Below are 16059 nucleotides of genomic sequence, written 5' to 3'. Positions count from 1 at the left end.
GTAACTTCAACAAAAAAACTCCGATTAACGTAATCAGCGATTATCTCGTCAAGTAACATCTGTGTTATTGTTTTGTTAACGCGAAGAGAATAAATATAATTTCTGCCGGTTTTAACCGCCGACTAAAGTTAACCGGAATTTCACCGAAGTTTATTGCAATAAAATCGTCATATAATTCCTTTGTACTTTGTATATATCCTTCGAAGAAACAATCGTTAACTGTGGGAGTTAAAATCGTTGAGACTGGTTTTTTTTTTATTTATCGTTTACCTGTTTCGTTCATTTTGCCGTCTTTACTTAATTGCCATTGTGCCAACCTAACGATTACGTAATCGCTTTACTTAATTGCAGTTATTTGCATTGCTTATCTTCTCGCGAAAGACAACAGCTTGTCGCGCATTATTATCGTGCATTACAGTTATATCACACTTTGTACTGTTTTATACTACTTGATAATCAGACTTGATGGATATATATATTGTAATTTTTCCCTATTTTCTACACAAAAACAAAGAAGTGGGTCAACATCGCAATCGTATATATGTATCCTACGTGTCATTATCGCGATTAAAACTTTCTGTCACTTTATACTCCTAAAATTTCCACACTCTCTTGTATTAATTGTGTAATATTCTCTTATCTGTTAAAAATTCTGTCACCTATATTAATTGTGTAATAATCCCTTACGTCTTTCGCTGTACAACGGGATAGCTAATCAATTGTGAAACTGTTTTTATTAATTATCTCTACGTGATAACTTACTTATCGCAGCGTCTGTATAAACGATTTTAGTTTCAACGTCGAATAGCGAGATAGACTGGAAAAATGAATCTGCTCATCTTTAGTATCTAATCGTGGGACACTAAAATAATGCCAGTAGAGATATCGAGTTATACGTGGCAATCGTCAAGCAATACATTATTATCTCTTTATGTCATCGGACAAAATATACTTTTTTTTTAAGACATCGCGCTTCTAGAGAAAATAACTCGATTTTGTTTCTTATCTAAGTAGTTGATAATGAATTAGAGTCACTATTTTCATTTGTGGATATTTAAAGACAATAGAAAAGTGTTGTTTTACTGCTCGCAATAAAATTTCCAGGCAAATATTGTGTCTCCGGAAGAAAGATATTCTCAAAGACGTCTATCCTAAGACATTCTGCTCATAATGTAAATAAAAGAAATAAAATAAAGTGCTGGTCTTTGAAATTGAAATGCTTGAAGTTACGATTTCTTTCAACTTGGCCTAATTATATTCTGATACTTTGTCGACTTTCAAGAATTCTGATTTCCTCGATTAAAAATTCCGAATTTAAAATTATTGAAATTCTCGGGATCGAGATTCTTGGAATTCTTGAATCGACCCTTTTTCCCCGATTACATTATAATTTAAAAAATTACAAGATATAATACGATTATTACAATAATCGTATATCTGTACACATATATTATATAAACAACGCTATAACTGTTATTACATCGAAATACTTACACATTGTTATACACAAATTATATACGTATATCTTTTCATACTCTACATAAATAATTCTATATGACTTCACAATGGAGTTTAGTTCAATCCGATTTAATTTAAAATTATACTTAATTGTTATATCTATAATAGTCTCTATTCTCTTAATGTAACAGAATAAGTGATCACTTATGAGACATATTGTACATATATCTATTTTTTCAACTTTTATCGATATATAAGAGATCGAATTTTCTTTTCGTAAGTCATACAATTGTTAGAATTAACGCCAGTATAATCGTCGCATTAATAAATCTAATTTCCTCCGCAATCACTACATTCTTCGGTGTTACGTATATATCGTGCTATGTTCAACCGCACGCTGACTGCGATTGTGTCAAATGTCGTGGAATCTGCAATATTCCGGAACTGTGATGAGTGTGAATTGCGATACGCGCGCGGAAGACACTTCTCTGGTATAATAAAGATGCGGGGGGGCCAGAGTACGAGGGAATGAAGGACGCGCGTATTCCGCGCAATTTAATGCCGTTCGTCGACGGCGATAAACCCGGGGATCTCCCGTGTTCGTGTTCTTTTCGTGAACCAGGACACGCGCGCGAACCTTTTTTGGCCTATTAGCAATAATGTTTTCTCATTAGCAATATGTGTTTCTCTTTTGTAATGTCTGACGTCATTCCCGCGCTCAGTAACGTGGCTAGCTGAACCAGGCCCTTCTTGTCGTGGACGAACGTTTTCCTGAAATGCACACAACGGAATTAGAAGAAATGTCGGGATAACATGTTAAACGTATGCAATAAACGTGTATTATATTACGCGCGCGCACATACATATACATATTTATTCGTATGTTCCAGAATCGCTATTAAATTATAAAAACCTTACCATTAAAAGTCACTTATGTTCATTTCTATCAATGCAGATTTACTTTAATCTCGGTTTAATTTATTCTTTATTTTTTGTTATTTCTTAAAACTAGAAAAAGATGAAAAGTAAAGTTAAACCGAGATTAAAGTTAAGCTACATCAGTAGAAATGGGCATTATAAAATAATTTCGATCCAAGTTTGATCAATTTCGTCGACGTTCAATTCAATTGAAACAGAATTGCTTACAGCTAGTGTCTGTTTCTATCAATACAGATTAACTTTAATCTGTATTGTTCAATATACTTTTTATTGATCGTTTTCTAATTCTTAGAACTATATAGAAAGTAAACGATTAACTTTATTTTATCTTTATGACGGTTATTTTATCAAGACGTATCTATAGATGTATCATCAGCGATTCGACATCTGCTTCTGTAACAAAAATCATATAATTATTACAGTACTTCAATCGCAAAGAGAAAATTAACGCAACTTTTTTCAAGATGCTTGAGATGCAAGAGAAGCAAACGCATAAATTTCGATAAAGGATTATATCGGTGTAACTTGTAATTTAAAAGAAAATTAGAAGAAGCACACACTTACTGGGGAAGGTACACTTTTCGTAAATTCTTATAGTCAGCGAGGGCATTAAAATCCTGCGATGTAATAGCATGTGCATTCTGTAAATTTATTACTTCCAAGTTGTGACACGAATTTCTTAGCCCTGTTGCAACTGCGTCTAGGTCTATACGTAGCTAGATTGTACAAAACTGTTAGAGTGTCGTGTTTCTCATTCTCGGAACACTTCGGTTTGTCATTCTTGTCAACATGATATTTGCAGATTTTCAGGAAAATTAAAATTGGCCGAACAACCTTCATGATCATCTGATGACCAGGAAATGCAACCTCAAAAGGTAGCGTGAGTGCGAGATAAAACAGGGCTCGCGAAGCATAATCCTTTCCCTTGTGCCCTTGTCTGTGCCATCCAGCGCTAACGACAACAATGTTTCCGTACCGCCTTTATCAACAACTATTTTTCTCAATTCCTCTTGACTGCATATCGCGTTGAAAACACGGGCTATCAATTCCTTGCTATTCGGGCTGTCCATTTTAGCGAGACTCACTAAAGCGCTGGTCACACCGGCCTCCGCTAACATGCGCCGTCTTTCTTCCACGTTGTCGTCCTTGGCTTTGTCTTCTTCATAAAGAAAATAAAAATTGATAAATAGAGGCGGCAGTGTGGTCTAGTGGTAGAGCGCCAGACTCGTAATCTGAGGAACCAGGTTCGTCGAGTCCACTAGAGCCGTGGAATGTTTTTCCGAAAGCTGCGCCCTCCGTGCAAGATAGGTCTCTTGTGCGGAGCAAACTGGGCTCCGTCTTTCGGAAAGAGACGTTAAGCCGTTGGTCCAAAGGGTTAAGTGAGAGGAGAAGGGTACCTTTCTGTTGTAAATCACATCGTCTTCAGGATTGATTAAGAATTGTTTGGTAACGTCGAGCCATCTCTTTCTCGACTGTTTATTGCAGAACATAAACATAGCTGGTCGTATTCTTTTCCAAATCTTTGAATTTGAGCATCTTGCAAATACACACAAACGCTCGAATCTAAATTGAATATTTCAGGTTCTGCTCAGGCTCAGAATTATCCGTGTTAAAACAACACATGCTTCTTCTTCTTCTTCTTCTTCTTCTTCTTCCTCTTAAATTTTTTGGCTCCTGCCGCCGAACGGCGGACAATAAGGCCAGATATTCCCCTGTTTGATTAACAAAGTCTGAATCACCGTTAGCGTGGCAAAGTCTAAATGGAAATCACAAAGTTTGAGTGCGAATCAATGCAGACAGTAACAGTCGCAGTACTTAAAAAAATTTTTCGTTCCGGACAAAACACGTCCGAACTGGTCCGCGCACGTTGAGCGAATTAAATGAAAACAACACGTGCAAATGTTATGCAATTCAGTTATACTTCGCCCTATGAAGGTGTTGGACTCGTCACATTTGGTTACAACGTTATAGATAAATTCGAAAATTACTTTTTTTTTATCACTAAGTCATCTCGTCTCTCTTTTAAAAAATAAAAAATTTTATTAAATCCGTCTTGAATGATAATTGCGTTTGCAACATATCAAACGGACCACTCGTTAAGGTTGTCATCGCAACTATCGCATGCACCTGTAAAACAAACAATTAACAATTTATGAATTTTTACAATTTGTGAAATAATAATAATTTTTTTTTAAATCAAGACAGTTTCAGTGTTATTAAACTTTGATTTAAAATAAAAGAAATCTCTAATTAAATATCTACCAATGTAGATATTTAACTTTAACTTCAATTTAACTTACTTTTCATCTTTTTCCAGTTCTAAAAATTAGCATCCAATAGTTCTATTCGTTCTAACAAAAACACTGCAATGTAGATATACGTCTTGATAAAATAAAACCGTCATATAGATCGAGATAAAATAAAGTTAATCGTTTGGTCGAAGTCGCTCTTCAATGTCGTTCTTCTGCTTTCGATCAAGCTCCGATTAATATAATCGGCAATTGAAATTAACTTACAATTAGTCAAATTGTTGATAATTTCGTCCGCTCCGGAATTTCGCTCCGCTACGTCCCTGGCAGCGTCCCACTCCATATTACTCGGCCAAGTTCGCAGCGTTCGACTTGACTCGACTCGCCGCATTCGGCGCATTCAACAGCTGGCCAGTGAACGACGAAGTAGTGGGTGAACGGTTTCTCGCGCTTCATGGATCGCAACGCGTAGTAGGCTGTATCGATGACACAGCTAGCACGGACGTGATCTTCAGCTCCAACCTCGTTGGCCTGCGCGTTTTTCTTTCTCGAGGTGAGTCTCGAAAGCTCCGTTTCCTCTCGTGGCTCGTGGCCACCGACTTTCGGGGGGAGGGACACTTAGATTCCATGATGATGATGATGAAAGATAATTTCCTCCGTTTTCCTCCTTTTGTTCGTTTGTGTTGCTTTGTAACAGTAAACGGTGATGCTCTCTGTTAAGTGAGCGCGTTATCTCTTCAACGCCGTCGCTCCATTAAAATTGTTTGATCGTCGCCGTCTCCGACGATTATCTAACATTTTTCTTCCTTCCCTCCTTTCCGGACCGAGGACTCCATCCAGCAGAGGGTCGATTATGTATATCTTTTCTTCTAGAGTGGAAACGTGAAAAGTTTCATATAACTGTCTCGATCTTTCTATGTGTTGAATAGAAAGAGATGGTCACATGAAACTTTTCACTTTTCACGTTTTCGCCCTGGGGGAAAAGATACATAATCGACCCCCATAATCGTGGCCACGTGGCTCATCTTCGCTCGGTTGCGTCACTCGAGCATCCAGCCGCGTATGCCGTGGACAAGAAGTCGACTCTGCCCCACAAGTGTACGTCAAGGTGTCTTTTCTTTCAGAGTGCCGCATCGATACACCATGAACAACAGTTACGATGTCAAGCCCAGTGACGATGCCGCCGTCACGACAGTGCCGCATCAGCGTATGCACGAGTCGGAGCCGGGAAAGGTCACCGAGAACACTTCCCTGTCTCCCAACAACAATCAGACCTACTTCGCCGACGAGAGGGTGCCGGTGCCGGAAACAGGACACGTAAGTTTGCCTTCGTAGCGCTGCAGGGATTGAGTAAGGCAATGAGATTGCGAGACTATAAATTACAAGAGAATTAGATAATGTAAGAGAATAAGACAATGAGAAGACGGTAATAAGAATGCGTGCTCTCTTCCCAGTCAGTCACCAACAAACTTGACATTATCGATCTTGGACCACGCCTGATGTAAACTTTAATTCTTTTTCGCAGACGGGGTTTAGCTTTAGGAAACTATGGGCTTTCACGGGGCCTGGCTTTTTAATGTCCATAGCTTATCTGGATCCTGGCAACATAGAATCGGATCTACAATCCGGAGTGGTTGCAAGATACAAGGTATGCCCTGCAGTCAAGAACAAAAGCAAAAACTGCAAAAGCTGCCGCAATCAGTTTTATTTACTTTACTATCAAACTCTCTTATCTTTTTTTTCTTTATAATATTCCTTGTTGACTTCCTTCGCTTTCAGTTATTATGGGTACTACTAAGCGCTACTGTCCTAGGTCTCGTTATGCAAAGACTCAGCGCGCGCCTCGGCGTAGTTACCGGTCTACATCTGGCAGAGATGTGTTACAGACAATACAAAAAAGTACCTAGATTTATTTTATGGATAATGATTGAAATAGCGATTATTGGTAGTGATATGCAAGAGGTAATAGGAACGGCTATTGCCCTTTACCTCTTATCTAACAAAGCGTAAGTGGCCGATACGATTGCTAAATATTTATCTTTAACACGCGCAAGCTAACGTGTACAAAATATTCCTTGGAGTATGGAACATTTTAAAGCGTCGTAGCTCGCGATTAATCCCTTCGGTGTCGAATACATTTAATCTCTACTTAAAAGAACCTAAAAAACCATTCTAACTAAATGCAAAATACATGGAGAATAAAAAGTATTATATACGAATATAATATACGAAAGATGGATCATAATCCGCGTGATATACGTATGTATGTTTGCAAATTACGTTTACTTATTTTGCAGATATTATTACGTTAAATTGCATACTTTTTATGCATTTTGTTACGTCTCTTCGATTATTATCTTCATTTCTCTTCTCTCTTTTTTTTTACCATGAATTTATAATTGTAAATAACGCACGTAAATATGCAGGTTTGTGAAAGAGAAAGTTACGTTTCAGGATTCCTATATGGGGTGGCGTACTAATCACAGTAGTCGATACATTCACATTTTTATTCCTAGACAAATACGGATTGAGGAAACTGGAGTTTTTCTTTGGTTTTCTCATCATGATCATGGCTGTTACCTTCGGTTACGAGGTAAATTTATTTCTTAGAATATATTTCGATATTGCGTTGCTCATTATACCTTATTGCTGCAATGTCTTTCGATGTTTCAGTATGTCGTTTCCGAGCCCCCTCAAATAGATGTTATAAGCGGTATGTTTGTTCCATGGTACAATGGAATGAATTACGATAACAAGGTACTGCTTCAAGCGGTGGGAATCGTCGGCGCGGTTATTATGCCGCATAATTTGTACCTTCATAGTGCCTTGGTCAAAGTGAGAATAATGAACATACTATAATATATTATGATTATGCGCTAATTCCTTAATATGTATGAAATATCATTTATTTTTTAGTCCAGAGACATTGATCGAAGACAGCCTGCAAAGATCAAAGATGCCAACATGTATTACTTCATTGAGGCCTGCATCGCACTATTCGTTTCATTTCTAATTAACGTCTTTGTCGTAGCGGTATTTGCTCATGGTCTCTTCGACAAGACGAATGACGATGTTGTGAGTATAAGTACAGTTATTAAAACCGATTTTATAGGTGATTTCGGACGAATAGTTGAATTAATTTCTGTTTTATTTTGCAGTACAAACTTTGCGAAGCAAATAATTATACTCTCGGCATGGAAACTTTTGTTGTAAGTGTTTTATAACCTTTTATACTTAATTCTTTTCACTGTCCAAGCCATGTAAACTAGTGTTCTTTAGTCAAACGTTTTCAAGTATCCTTTCCTCTAAATTCCAGCAAAACAATGCGACATTCAGTGCTGATCTTTACAAGGGTGGAGTCTTCCTCGGTTGTTCCTTCGGCGCAGCCGCAATGTACATATGGGCCGTTGGTATTTTAGCCGCCGGACAATCGTCCACGATGACGGGCACTTACGCCGGTCAATTCGCGATGGAAGGATTCTTAAATCTGCAGTGGGCACGATGGAAGCGAGTCCTCTTCACTCGAACAATCGCTATAGTTCCTACGTTCTTAGTAGCGTTCTTCGCCGACATGAACAATTTGAGCAGCATGAATGATATTTTAAACGCTATAATGAGCTTGCAATTACCGTTCGCCACCCTGCCGACAATTGCCTTCACCAGCAGTGCTCAAATCATGGGTGAATTCCGAAACGGAATGTACGTAGCTTCGTCCGAATTTTCAATACTTTTAACACATAGAAACTTCCTTCCTTACGTTCCGTAATTATATTATCTGTATTGCAGACTGAATAAGATCGTGTCGACTGCTTTATCGGTCCTAGTGATAGTGATAAACATATATTTCGTAGCACAAACTGTCCAAGAAGACCTGCCCCACAATTGGGCTATCTACTTAGCCATGTCTGTGTACGCGATTTTGTATCTTATTTTTTGCGCTTACTTGGCTATCCACATGGCTGTGAGTATGGGTGCAACTTCCCTCGGCAATAATTGGGTATGTACATTTTTGCCTATATTTATAATACGTGCGTGTGCTATTTGCTTTGACATTAAATTACGTCTTAGCCACAATTTTTCAGCATCTTGATAATTATATCTAGAATATAATAAATTTTATTTTTTATAATAAAATATGCGATGATCTTTTCTTTTTAATAATTTACTTCATTATTTTTTATTTCAGTTCGTTACTAAGTACATTGGTACGCCCGTAAGTCCGACCCTAGGTATATCAAATCCTGCCGTTTACGCCAGGTAAGAATTTTAGCGACAATCATTTATCGTAATTGTAACCAAATCCAGTAATTTCGCCAAGTAACGCTAATCATGTGTCTGTCTTCACGGCAAATTTTTTTTAAACCGAGAAATTGTAACAAAACTGAAAAACTGTAGTTTTGCATGTATTACTTGAAATATTTGATGCAATCGAGACTAATCTTGTATATAAAACTATTTGCTGGTGTGATAATTTTATACGTGTGCCTATTTTGTGTGTTGTATGCTTTAGCGTCAACTGTATAATAAAAATCTTTTATACAAAGCTGGAAATTTACTCAGAATATGACTTCATGCGAATAAAATGCATTTATGTACTGTTGCGTCCGCGTTAAGTTCGTCGTTACGAACATGCGATCGTATACCAAGCGCGATTGCAACAAATATATGCAATATCTTTCGACTCGCTTTTTAGTTAAAGCTGGAAAACGCTTAAATTTGAAAAATAACGAATTTAATGAAATGCGTTTATAGACTGCTTAAACATATTTTTTTCTGAGATTAACAATTGGGGAAAAAATATGGTGAATTTGGAGATGATTGAGAGTGCAAAACTTGCTTGCGATGTAACTTTGTGTGTTAAAATAAATAATTGCTAGGTTGACTTGTGATTCATGCTTTCTGTACCTCACTTGTAAAAAGATAATTGTCTTCCTGTTATTTACTAATAATAGAACACGTTTGAATACTCACACTTATACGTCTGACTAGATTAAGTATGTGACTTGGTACGTTGTGCTTTTTTAATTGTAAGGTATTCTTATCGTGTTGTTGTTCGAGAGCTCTATTTTCTATAAATTCCTTAATTATTTTTGTTTAAAAAGTAACTTGTAACTAATGCACGTACTTTACTTATAAGTGTATCATATTAAAATGTTTACTTTTACATTACACTATATGAGCTCTCGTAAAGATATTCGTTTACAATAGTTTGGGAGTACTGTCCTTTTAAGGGTTCTTAAATGTAATCCATTATCATTAGTTGGTGCTGTGTCAAATGTATATAAATAATCTCTAAACAAAGATAAATATATAAACGAGGTAACGTAAGTTTAGCTCTAGTTTTTGATACAGACAGAGTTCTTTTCATTCATAGTTTCCACAATACGTCGGAAACCTCGTTAAACGCTTAGTCGGAGTAATGCAATTGAATGTGCAATTGAGATGTGGCAATATGTGGCCTTTGTGTTCCACGAACACGTGAAAACAATGTCGCGTCGGAAAGGTGCTTATATCATCTCGTGATGTCAGCATGGTGCCTCATGGTACGTGTACGATCAATGAAAGATATATTTTTACAATAAATAAACAATAATGCTTTTTACCACAAAGTTTGCTTCGTCATCGTTATTGAATGATATATATTCCGGAACGTCGTTGCTCCTATACCATTCTGCTGTTGTCAATTTTCTTCTTTTCTCCATCGTTTGTTTCTTGTCTCTCTAAAAATTTATGTATGACGAGTGATTAACCGAAACTATTTTCATTGCATGCACATTTTTAACAAACACAAAAGTCTGAAAATAAATCGAAAGGCTGACTTATCATAAGGTAAGACTGCTACGTCGAAATTCATGCTGTTGCCTCGATTCGACTTAGGCTGCGGTCCACTTGACGCTACAAATGCTTCGAAGCATTCCTCTTCTCTTTCCTTTCAATGAAGAAAGAAGGAGAAGAAGAACGCTCCAAAGCCTCCAAAGCATTTGTAGCATCAAGTGGACCGCAGCCTTAGATTCGTTTCAAGACGCGGGCAACGTTCTAAAAAGTATCTTTAAATGTTAAATATATTGCAGAACAAATCCAGCGTTTACTATTCAAGAAAGCGGCAGTTTTACATCTATATCAGAATGGTAACATCTTCACAAGTATATCAGCATCGGATATGTAAACGATGTGTACTACGATGGGGATAGAAAAAGTCTGTTTTCAATTGCACAATTGAATAAGAGGTAATAATGCCTAATGCATCGCATTGACATCCCATCGTTAAATTTATTAGCATCATGATTTTTTAATTTTTCATTACATGATGGCTGGATAATTCAAATGTTAATTCGCGCATAAAAAACAACATATATTGATATAACATTACATATTCAGCAATCTTTCTTTCATTTAAGTATTTTCTATAACGATATATATATATCTTTTAAATATTATTAACATATTTATAATATCTAGATTCGTTTTGCAAATTATGTATGTGCATAATAATGTCGGGTCTCAACAAAACATTGAGATTTATATTAAATACTCATGCATAATTATATACCATGTGCAATATAATGTAAATATCATTTCGAATGAATGAATTTTTATTGGTCTGCATATAAAATAAGTAATATCCGCAATAGCAGCAGATAAAAAATTTTTTTGGCGGATTACATATTATGCTATTGTTTGTAATATCACAAAAATATTCCTAATAAGATGCGCACCTCATTTTTTCCCTCTTTATTTATAAGTACTCTATAAAGTAAGTCGAGACACGCACGCACTTAGTCGCAAAACTAAGTTGCAAGATGTCAATTTTAAAACAGGAACATGTTCCGCATATTTTAACTTGTAGCTCGCAGGTGTACAATCGCATTCGCAAAATTCCAATTAATATTATATATAAAAATTAGAAAAAGACGTATTCTTATAAAATGTAATATTATCTGCATGATAATTTGAATTGCTACTGCGCCTGTTTGGAATAACCGAATTTTTGTAAATAAAATTTGTTTACAGGCAGTGTTCTGCATTAGCTGTGTGTTTCTCTTTCAAAACTTTTTTTTGTCATATTTTGAAGAAGCTCGCGAGAGGTCCAAGTTTGAAACGTCGCGACTAGACAATCACTGTAATATCACATGTATCAGACAGTTAATCGTAACAATAATTAAGTTGTGCAGCTATTCTATAAAGTAGAAGTTCTTGCGTTTCATAAAATTTTGTGACAAAATTTGTTCATTGCATATTTCGCAATATGCTAGATTAATCACATTGAACATTTATTATACAAGACATTTATGCATCTGACGATATATTACAAATACGCGTGTTTTATAAAAGTACCTGATCATTTGTCTCTCTCGGTAGTCATAAAATAAAATAATTTTCTAAAATATTATAAAATTTCGATATCCATTTGTCTATTCGGATTTACTATTTCTTAAAATAGCAATATATATTATAAATCGTTATTATCGCGATGGTCGGACTTTGATCTTGCTCAGTTCTAAATAAGTTATTATCGTGTAAAAGTGAGCAAACCTAAGTTTCCAAAGGAATATCGCGAATTCAACGTAGATGAAAACATATTATTTCATGAAAATGAGTAAAAGTTCGAAATATGTCTCTAATATATCACCATAAAAAAATAGCACATCACGAGGTTGATGTGATATAATAAATTATATCACATATATATATAATGATTAAATTGTGTTATTCGTTATAAAAGAGCTTCTTTATAAGCGCTTTTTTTTAAAATAAAGCATAAAAATATTAAAATAAGAACTATTTAGTAATTTAAGCAGTCAGATAGACATATATATATATATATATATATATATACTATATATCGAACATCTCGTCCCAAATTTTAAGAAAAATTTGTGAAAAAACGCCTTGCTTAATTTTGTCGCAGGCATTAATAATCAATGATTACCCTATATTTTTTAATACTTTTCGCCATATTAATTACTTCTGCCAAATACCCGTTATATGGCATCGTTATAACCATTGTACGACAAACGAAAATAATACTGTCTGTGTTCTCTTTTATGTCGCCAATACAAAAAGCCGATTATTATTAGGACCAATAAAACTAGCATTAATATGGACGATGTCAGGATTGCTGAAACAAATAAAAGATGCTAATTAAAACTCACGAGATGAGCCATCTAAAGAATAATAATATACAAAATATCAATAGCACTGCATGATATAAAAAAAAATTATATATAGATATTTAATGCGATATATTAAATGCAATAATTACCGATGACATCGCTAGAACTTATATCATTCCGATTAAACATTCCTATTAAACATTCTCTCTCCCAATCTTCAGGTACAACGTCTCTCGTTAAATTAATAAATTCATTTAAAGGACATAACGTAGCGCAACTTGGTAATGTCATAAGTATCGGCTCATCAGTGGTATTTTTATAAGAAACCTGTGGGCAAAGAAAGAATGTGTGTCAATTACAAATTGCACGAAGCATTTTGTATAAATAGTAAGCAAAATTCTTACTGTTACAAAGTACTGATTTTCCGAGTTCGTCCTTAATTCTACGAGCATCGTAGCAGCGTAAGGTGGACAATGAGGCTCGAATAAGTTCAAAGTCATAAGCAAATTCGCTACGGTCTCATCGTGAGCACTGTATATCCATAGCTTTCTGTCAGGCTGTAAGGTATGTTGCGCTTTCTTGACCATGTGATCTATCATTTCTCCAAGCAGTGGACCTAACAATACAAAAAGTTTTCAAAGTTAAGTCAACTATATAGTTAAGAGAAATTAACAAACACCTTTAAAAGCATAAAGATATTAATAAATACAAATATAAATAAATTATTAATACAACTGATTTTAACTAATATTACCTGATTTTAACCTTTGAAGTATCTTGTTGTAGGATTCTATCATAAAACTAAGTATAGCAATAGGTCTCAGTTTATCTGGAAACACCGACTTCGTCCACTGCGGTAGAGTTTTGTTGTACAGTTGCTGTAAAAATAAACTCGTTGCTGTAAAGCGAGCTTTATTGCGTGCTTACTCAAGCCAATGAGTAAATTATGATATGCAAACGTATACACAACTGATAATATAGAATAATCTCGACGTACCTCGATAAATAAAACATCGTATAGGTGTTCAACCGCTCTAAACGATGACATATCGCCCCCGGTGTTCTCACTTAAGTAGGCATAGAGCTTCGCGTTCGCTTTATTTATGCGTTCCATTTCCGGCGACGTTAACAGCTTCTCCAGCTCGTAATCGTATCGCGCGCAGAGTTTGCTCCCCTTCAACACGTAGTCCTGCTTCTCCGGGACGGTGTGCACGGGGATTGGCATCCATTTGAGGCTGTCCCACACCTGAGCCTTCACCGGCGGATAAAGACCCGCGAGATTCGCCTCGGCCGACATCAGGGTACGATCTACGTCTGTACTGTGAACGTAGACGTCGTACGGCGAGTAAAGGTCGCTTAAAAGATGAGAGTAACGTTTCCTCAGCCAGCGTCCAAGGAGCAGGTGTTGATGCTTTCCAATCTACATTTTCCGAACGTTAAGTATCAGAAATCGATATACAGCAAGAAAAGCAATCCTTAAAATCTACTCGACATATTGAAATATTTTTTTTTCTCATATTTGCTGTGTCTAATCTATTTAAAACTTATTGCGTAGTTTATTTTCTTTATCTTTTTTAGAATGGCAAACGGTTGAAGGTTGTGCCAGAATCGAACGTCGCAATATTATGTTACACTTTTCAAGAAAGATTATGATAAGATAAGGAAAAATGACCAGGAAAAAAATATTCACAATATTAGAGGACAAAGCATTCTCTGTAACCGTTTATGCCTACGTTTGCTTATCGTAATTGTCTTCCTTACATTCGTTAACTGTCCATATGGAACCGGCCAGAACGATTCGTTATTGTAAGGATCGTTCTTGTAAGGCCGAACAGGAGTCCTATCTCCATGCCTGTACAACTGTAAACAAGAATTAAACGAGCTCCGTTATGTTTTAGCAATAAGTTTCGTAAGTATAACTACTTAGCATTAAATGTCAATGCGAAAGCTATTTTAGCGTTTTGCCTCTAAAATTATCCATATGCATCAATTTTAACGACGTTAAAAGCCACATCAATAACGAAATAGAAAAATATCGAGCTATAAATAAAAACATGAAAACAATATTGCGTAATAAAAAAGGTATTGAACTTGGAGTTACGTAAACAGCTAATATTAAAGCAAGAGGAAAAGAAACGAGCGCCAAATCTATCAGACGTGTAAGGTCAACGATTCATCGCGCGATTCGTCACTTTGCTCGCTCACCACGTTCGCGAAGACGACCGTGCCCAGGTCGAGGTCGCCGATGCCGGAGCAGCTGCAGGCGAAGATGCTCGCGAGGGCGACCAGTACTCCGATGCCCATGTCCGCGTGACGGTCTCTCTTGGTCTCTCTCTCTGCTCGGAGCGGCGGCGGTGGCGACGACGCGACGACGGCCGCACGTGTTGATCGCACGTGACGTCGCGGGTCCTCTCGGAACAGATTCACCTAGAATCCGTACGTCGCGCGCACACTTACACGACGCGCACGCGACGGCGACGTGTCGTGTGTATACATCCACACAAAGAGTACGCACGACTCCGTACTCCGTACACGTTTGTGCACAAAGAACCCCGGCGCCCCCCCCCCCCCCAGCCCCCGGCCTCGCCAGGACTGTTGCCCCGTCCCCACTATTTTACAAGTTTTTCCACCGTCCTGGAGCCGTCCCCTCCCCCTCCGCTCGTTCAGCGTCCTCTCTCTTTTTGTCTCTTGCGTTCTTCCTCTTTGTCTCTCCTTCATTTTCTCCGTTTATGCACGGTCACGTGGTCAAGTGCAATGGGGGAGGAAAGGGGAGGAGCAATGTGTAAGGCGCAGTTTACGGGGGAACAGCTGTTTCAGAATGGGGGAGCTCCATTCTCCAATGCTCCATTATGCAAACGTCCGCGCTTGCCGCTTACGCGGCGAGTTGCACGACGGGTTCTTGCAACGGGGAGCCCGATCCGGTGCTTAGAGCACCGTTGTCTTCGTCGGCACTTGACATTGGACGTACGTCGAATGAATCACCCGATGAATCGCCGAAGGCATAAAATTTGCAAAGACGTACAATTCTTCCGGACTCTTGACGATGCGAAAAAAAAACTTGGGCACGAATTCTTAATATTTTGACGCATCTATATTGATATGCACATAACATTATAGCTTTAGTAAACTCGAGTTTTGAGTTTGAGAGATATTTCCTTGTTGGATCCTCCAATTCCCTGAAATTATTTAAAAACGTACGATTAAATTTATTTTGATATCAGCGAGAAATATGTGAAAAATATATATAACTTTAGCGAAAAAAAATATATATATATATCTATAATTTCACGTTAAAAGTA

The 16059-nt window shown here is 37.0% G+C and overlaps 2 protein-coding genes across 9 annotated transcripts; one reads left to right on the top strand and one right to left on the bottom strand.

Annotated features, from left to right (window-relative positions):
* The first annotated feature begins 5025 nt into the window (after positions 1 to 5025).
* Mvl (solute carrier family member malvolio) lies at positions 5026 to 11673 on the top strand. Of its 8 annotated transcripts, XR_011717210.1 has the most exons (14): positions 5026 to 5199; positions 5771 to 5963; positions 6172 to 6294; positions 6426 to 6652; positions 7101 to 7239; positions 7320 to 7481; positions 7563 to 7721; positions 7805 to 7855; positions 7963 to 8345; positions 8433 to 8643; positions 8833 to 8903; positions 10021 to 10189; positions 10441 to 10475; positions 10718 to 11673. XR_011717210.1 is itself a non-coding variant. In XM_071697297.1 (13 exons), exons 2-12 carry the CDS (start codon positions 5790 to 5792, stop codon positions 10472 to 10474), a joined length of 1734 nt encoding a protein of 577 aa, XP_071553398.1. In that variant the 5' UTR covers positions 5026 to 5199; positions 5771 to 5789; the 3' UTR covers position 10475; positions 10718 to 11673. The 8 variants fall into 8 exon arrangements, 5 of the variants coding, with proteins under 5 accessions (XP_071553398.1, XP_071553396.1, XP_071553399.1 ...); XR_011717209.1 differs by lacking the exon at positions 10441 to 10475; XR_011717208.1 differs by having other exon boundaries at positions 10021 to 10475.
* LOC139767719 (prostatic acid phosphatase) lies at positions 11222 to 15326 on the bottom strand. Its single transcript, XM_071697308.1, has 7 exons — positions 14966 to 15326; positions 14522 to 14620; positions 13758 to 14180; positions 13515 to 13638; positions 13165 to 13376; positions 12910 to 13087; positions 11222 to 12765 (listed from the first exon to the last, which is right to left on the bottom strand). Exons 1-7 carry the CDS (start codon positions 15062 to 15064, stop codon positions 12629 to 12631), a joined length of 1272 nt encoding a protein of 423 aa, XP_071553409.1. The 5' UTR covers positions 15065 to 15326; the 3' UTR covers positions 11222 to 12628.
* Positions 15327 to 16059: the final 733 nt, after the last annotated feature.

Source organism: Temnothorax nylanderi, unplaced genomic scaffold (genome assembly GCF_030848795.1).
Source record: "Temnothorax nylanderi isolate EJ_2023f unplaced genomic scaffold, tnyl_v1.0 TNYL_tig0011_pilon, whole genome shotgun sequence".
NCBI lineage: Eukaryota > Metazoa > Arthropoda > Insecta > Hymenoptera > Formicidae > Temnothorax > Temnothorax nylanderi.
This window is presented reverse-complemented; position numbering and strand designations above follow the sequence as displayed.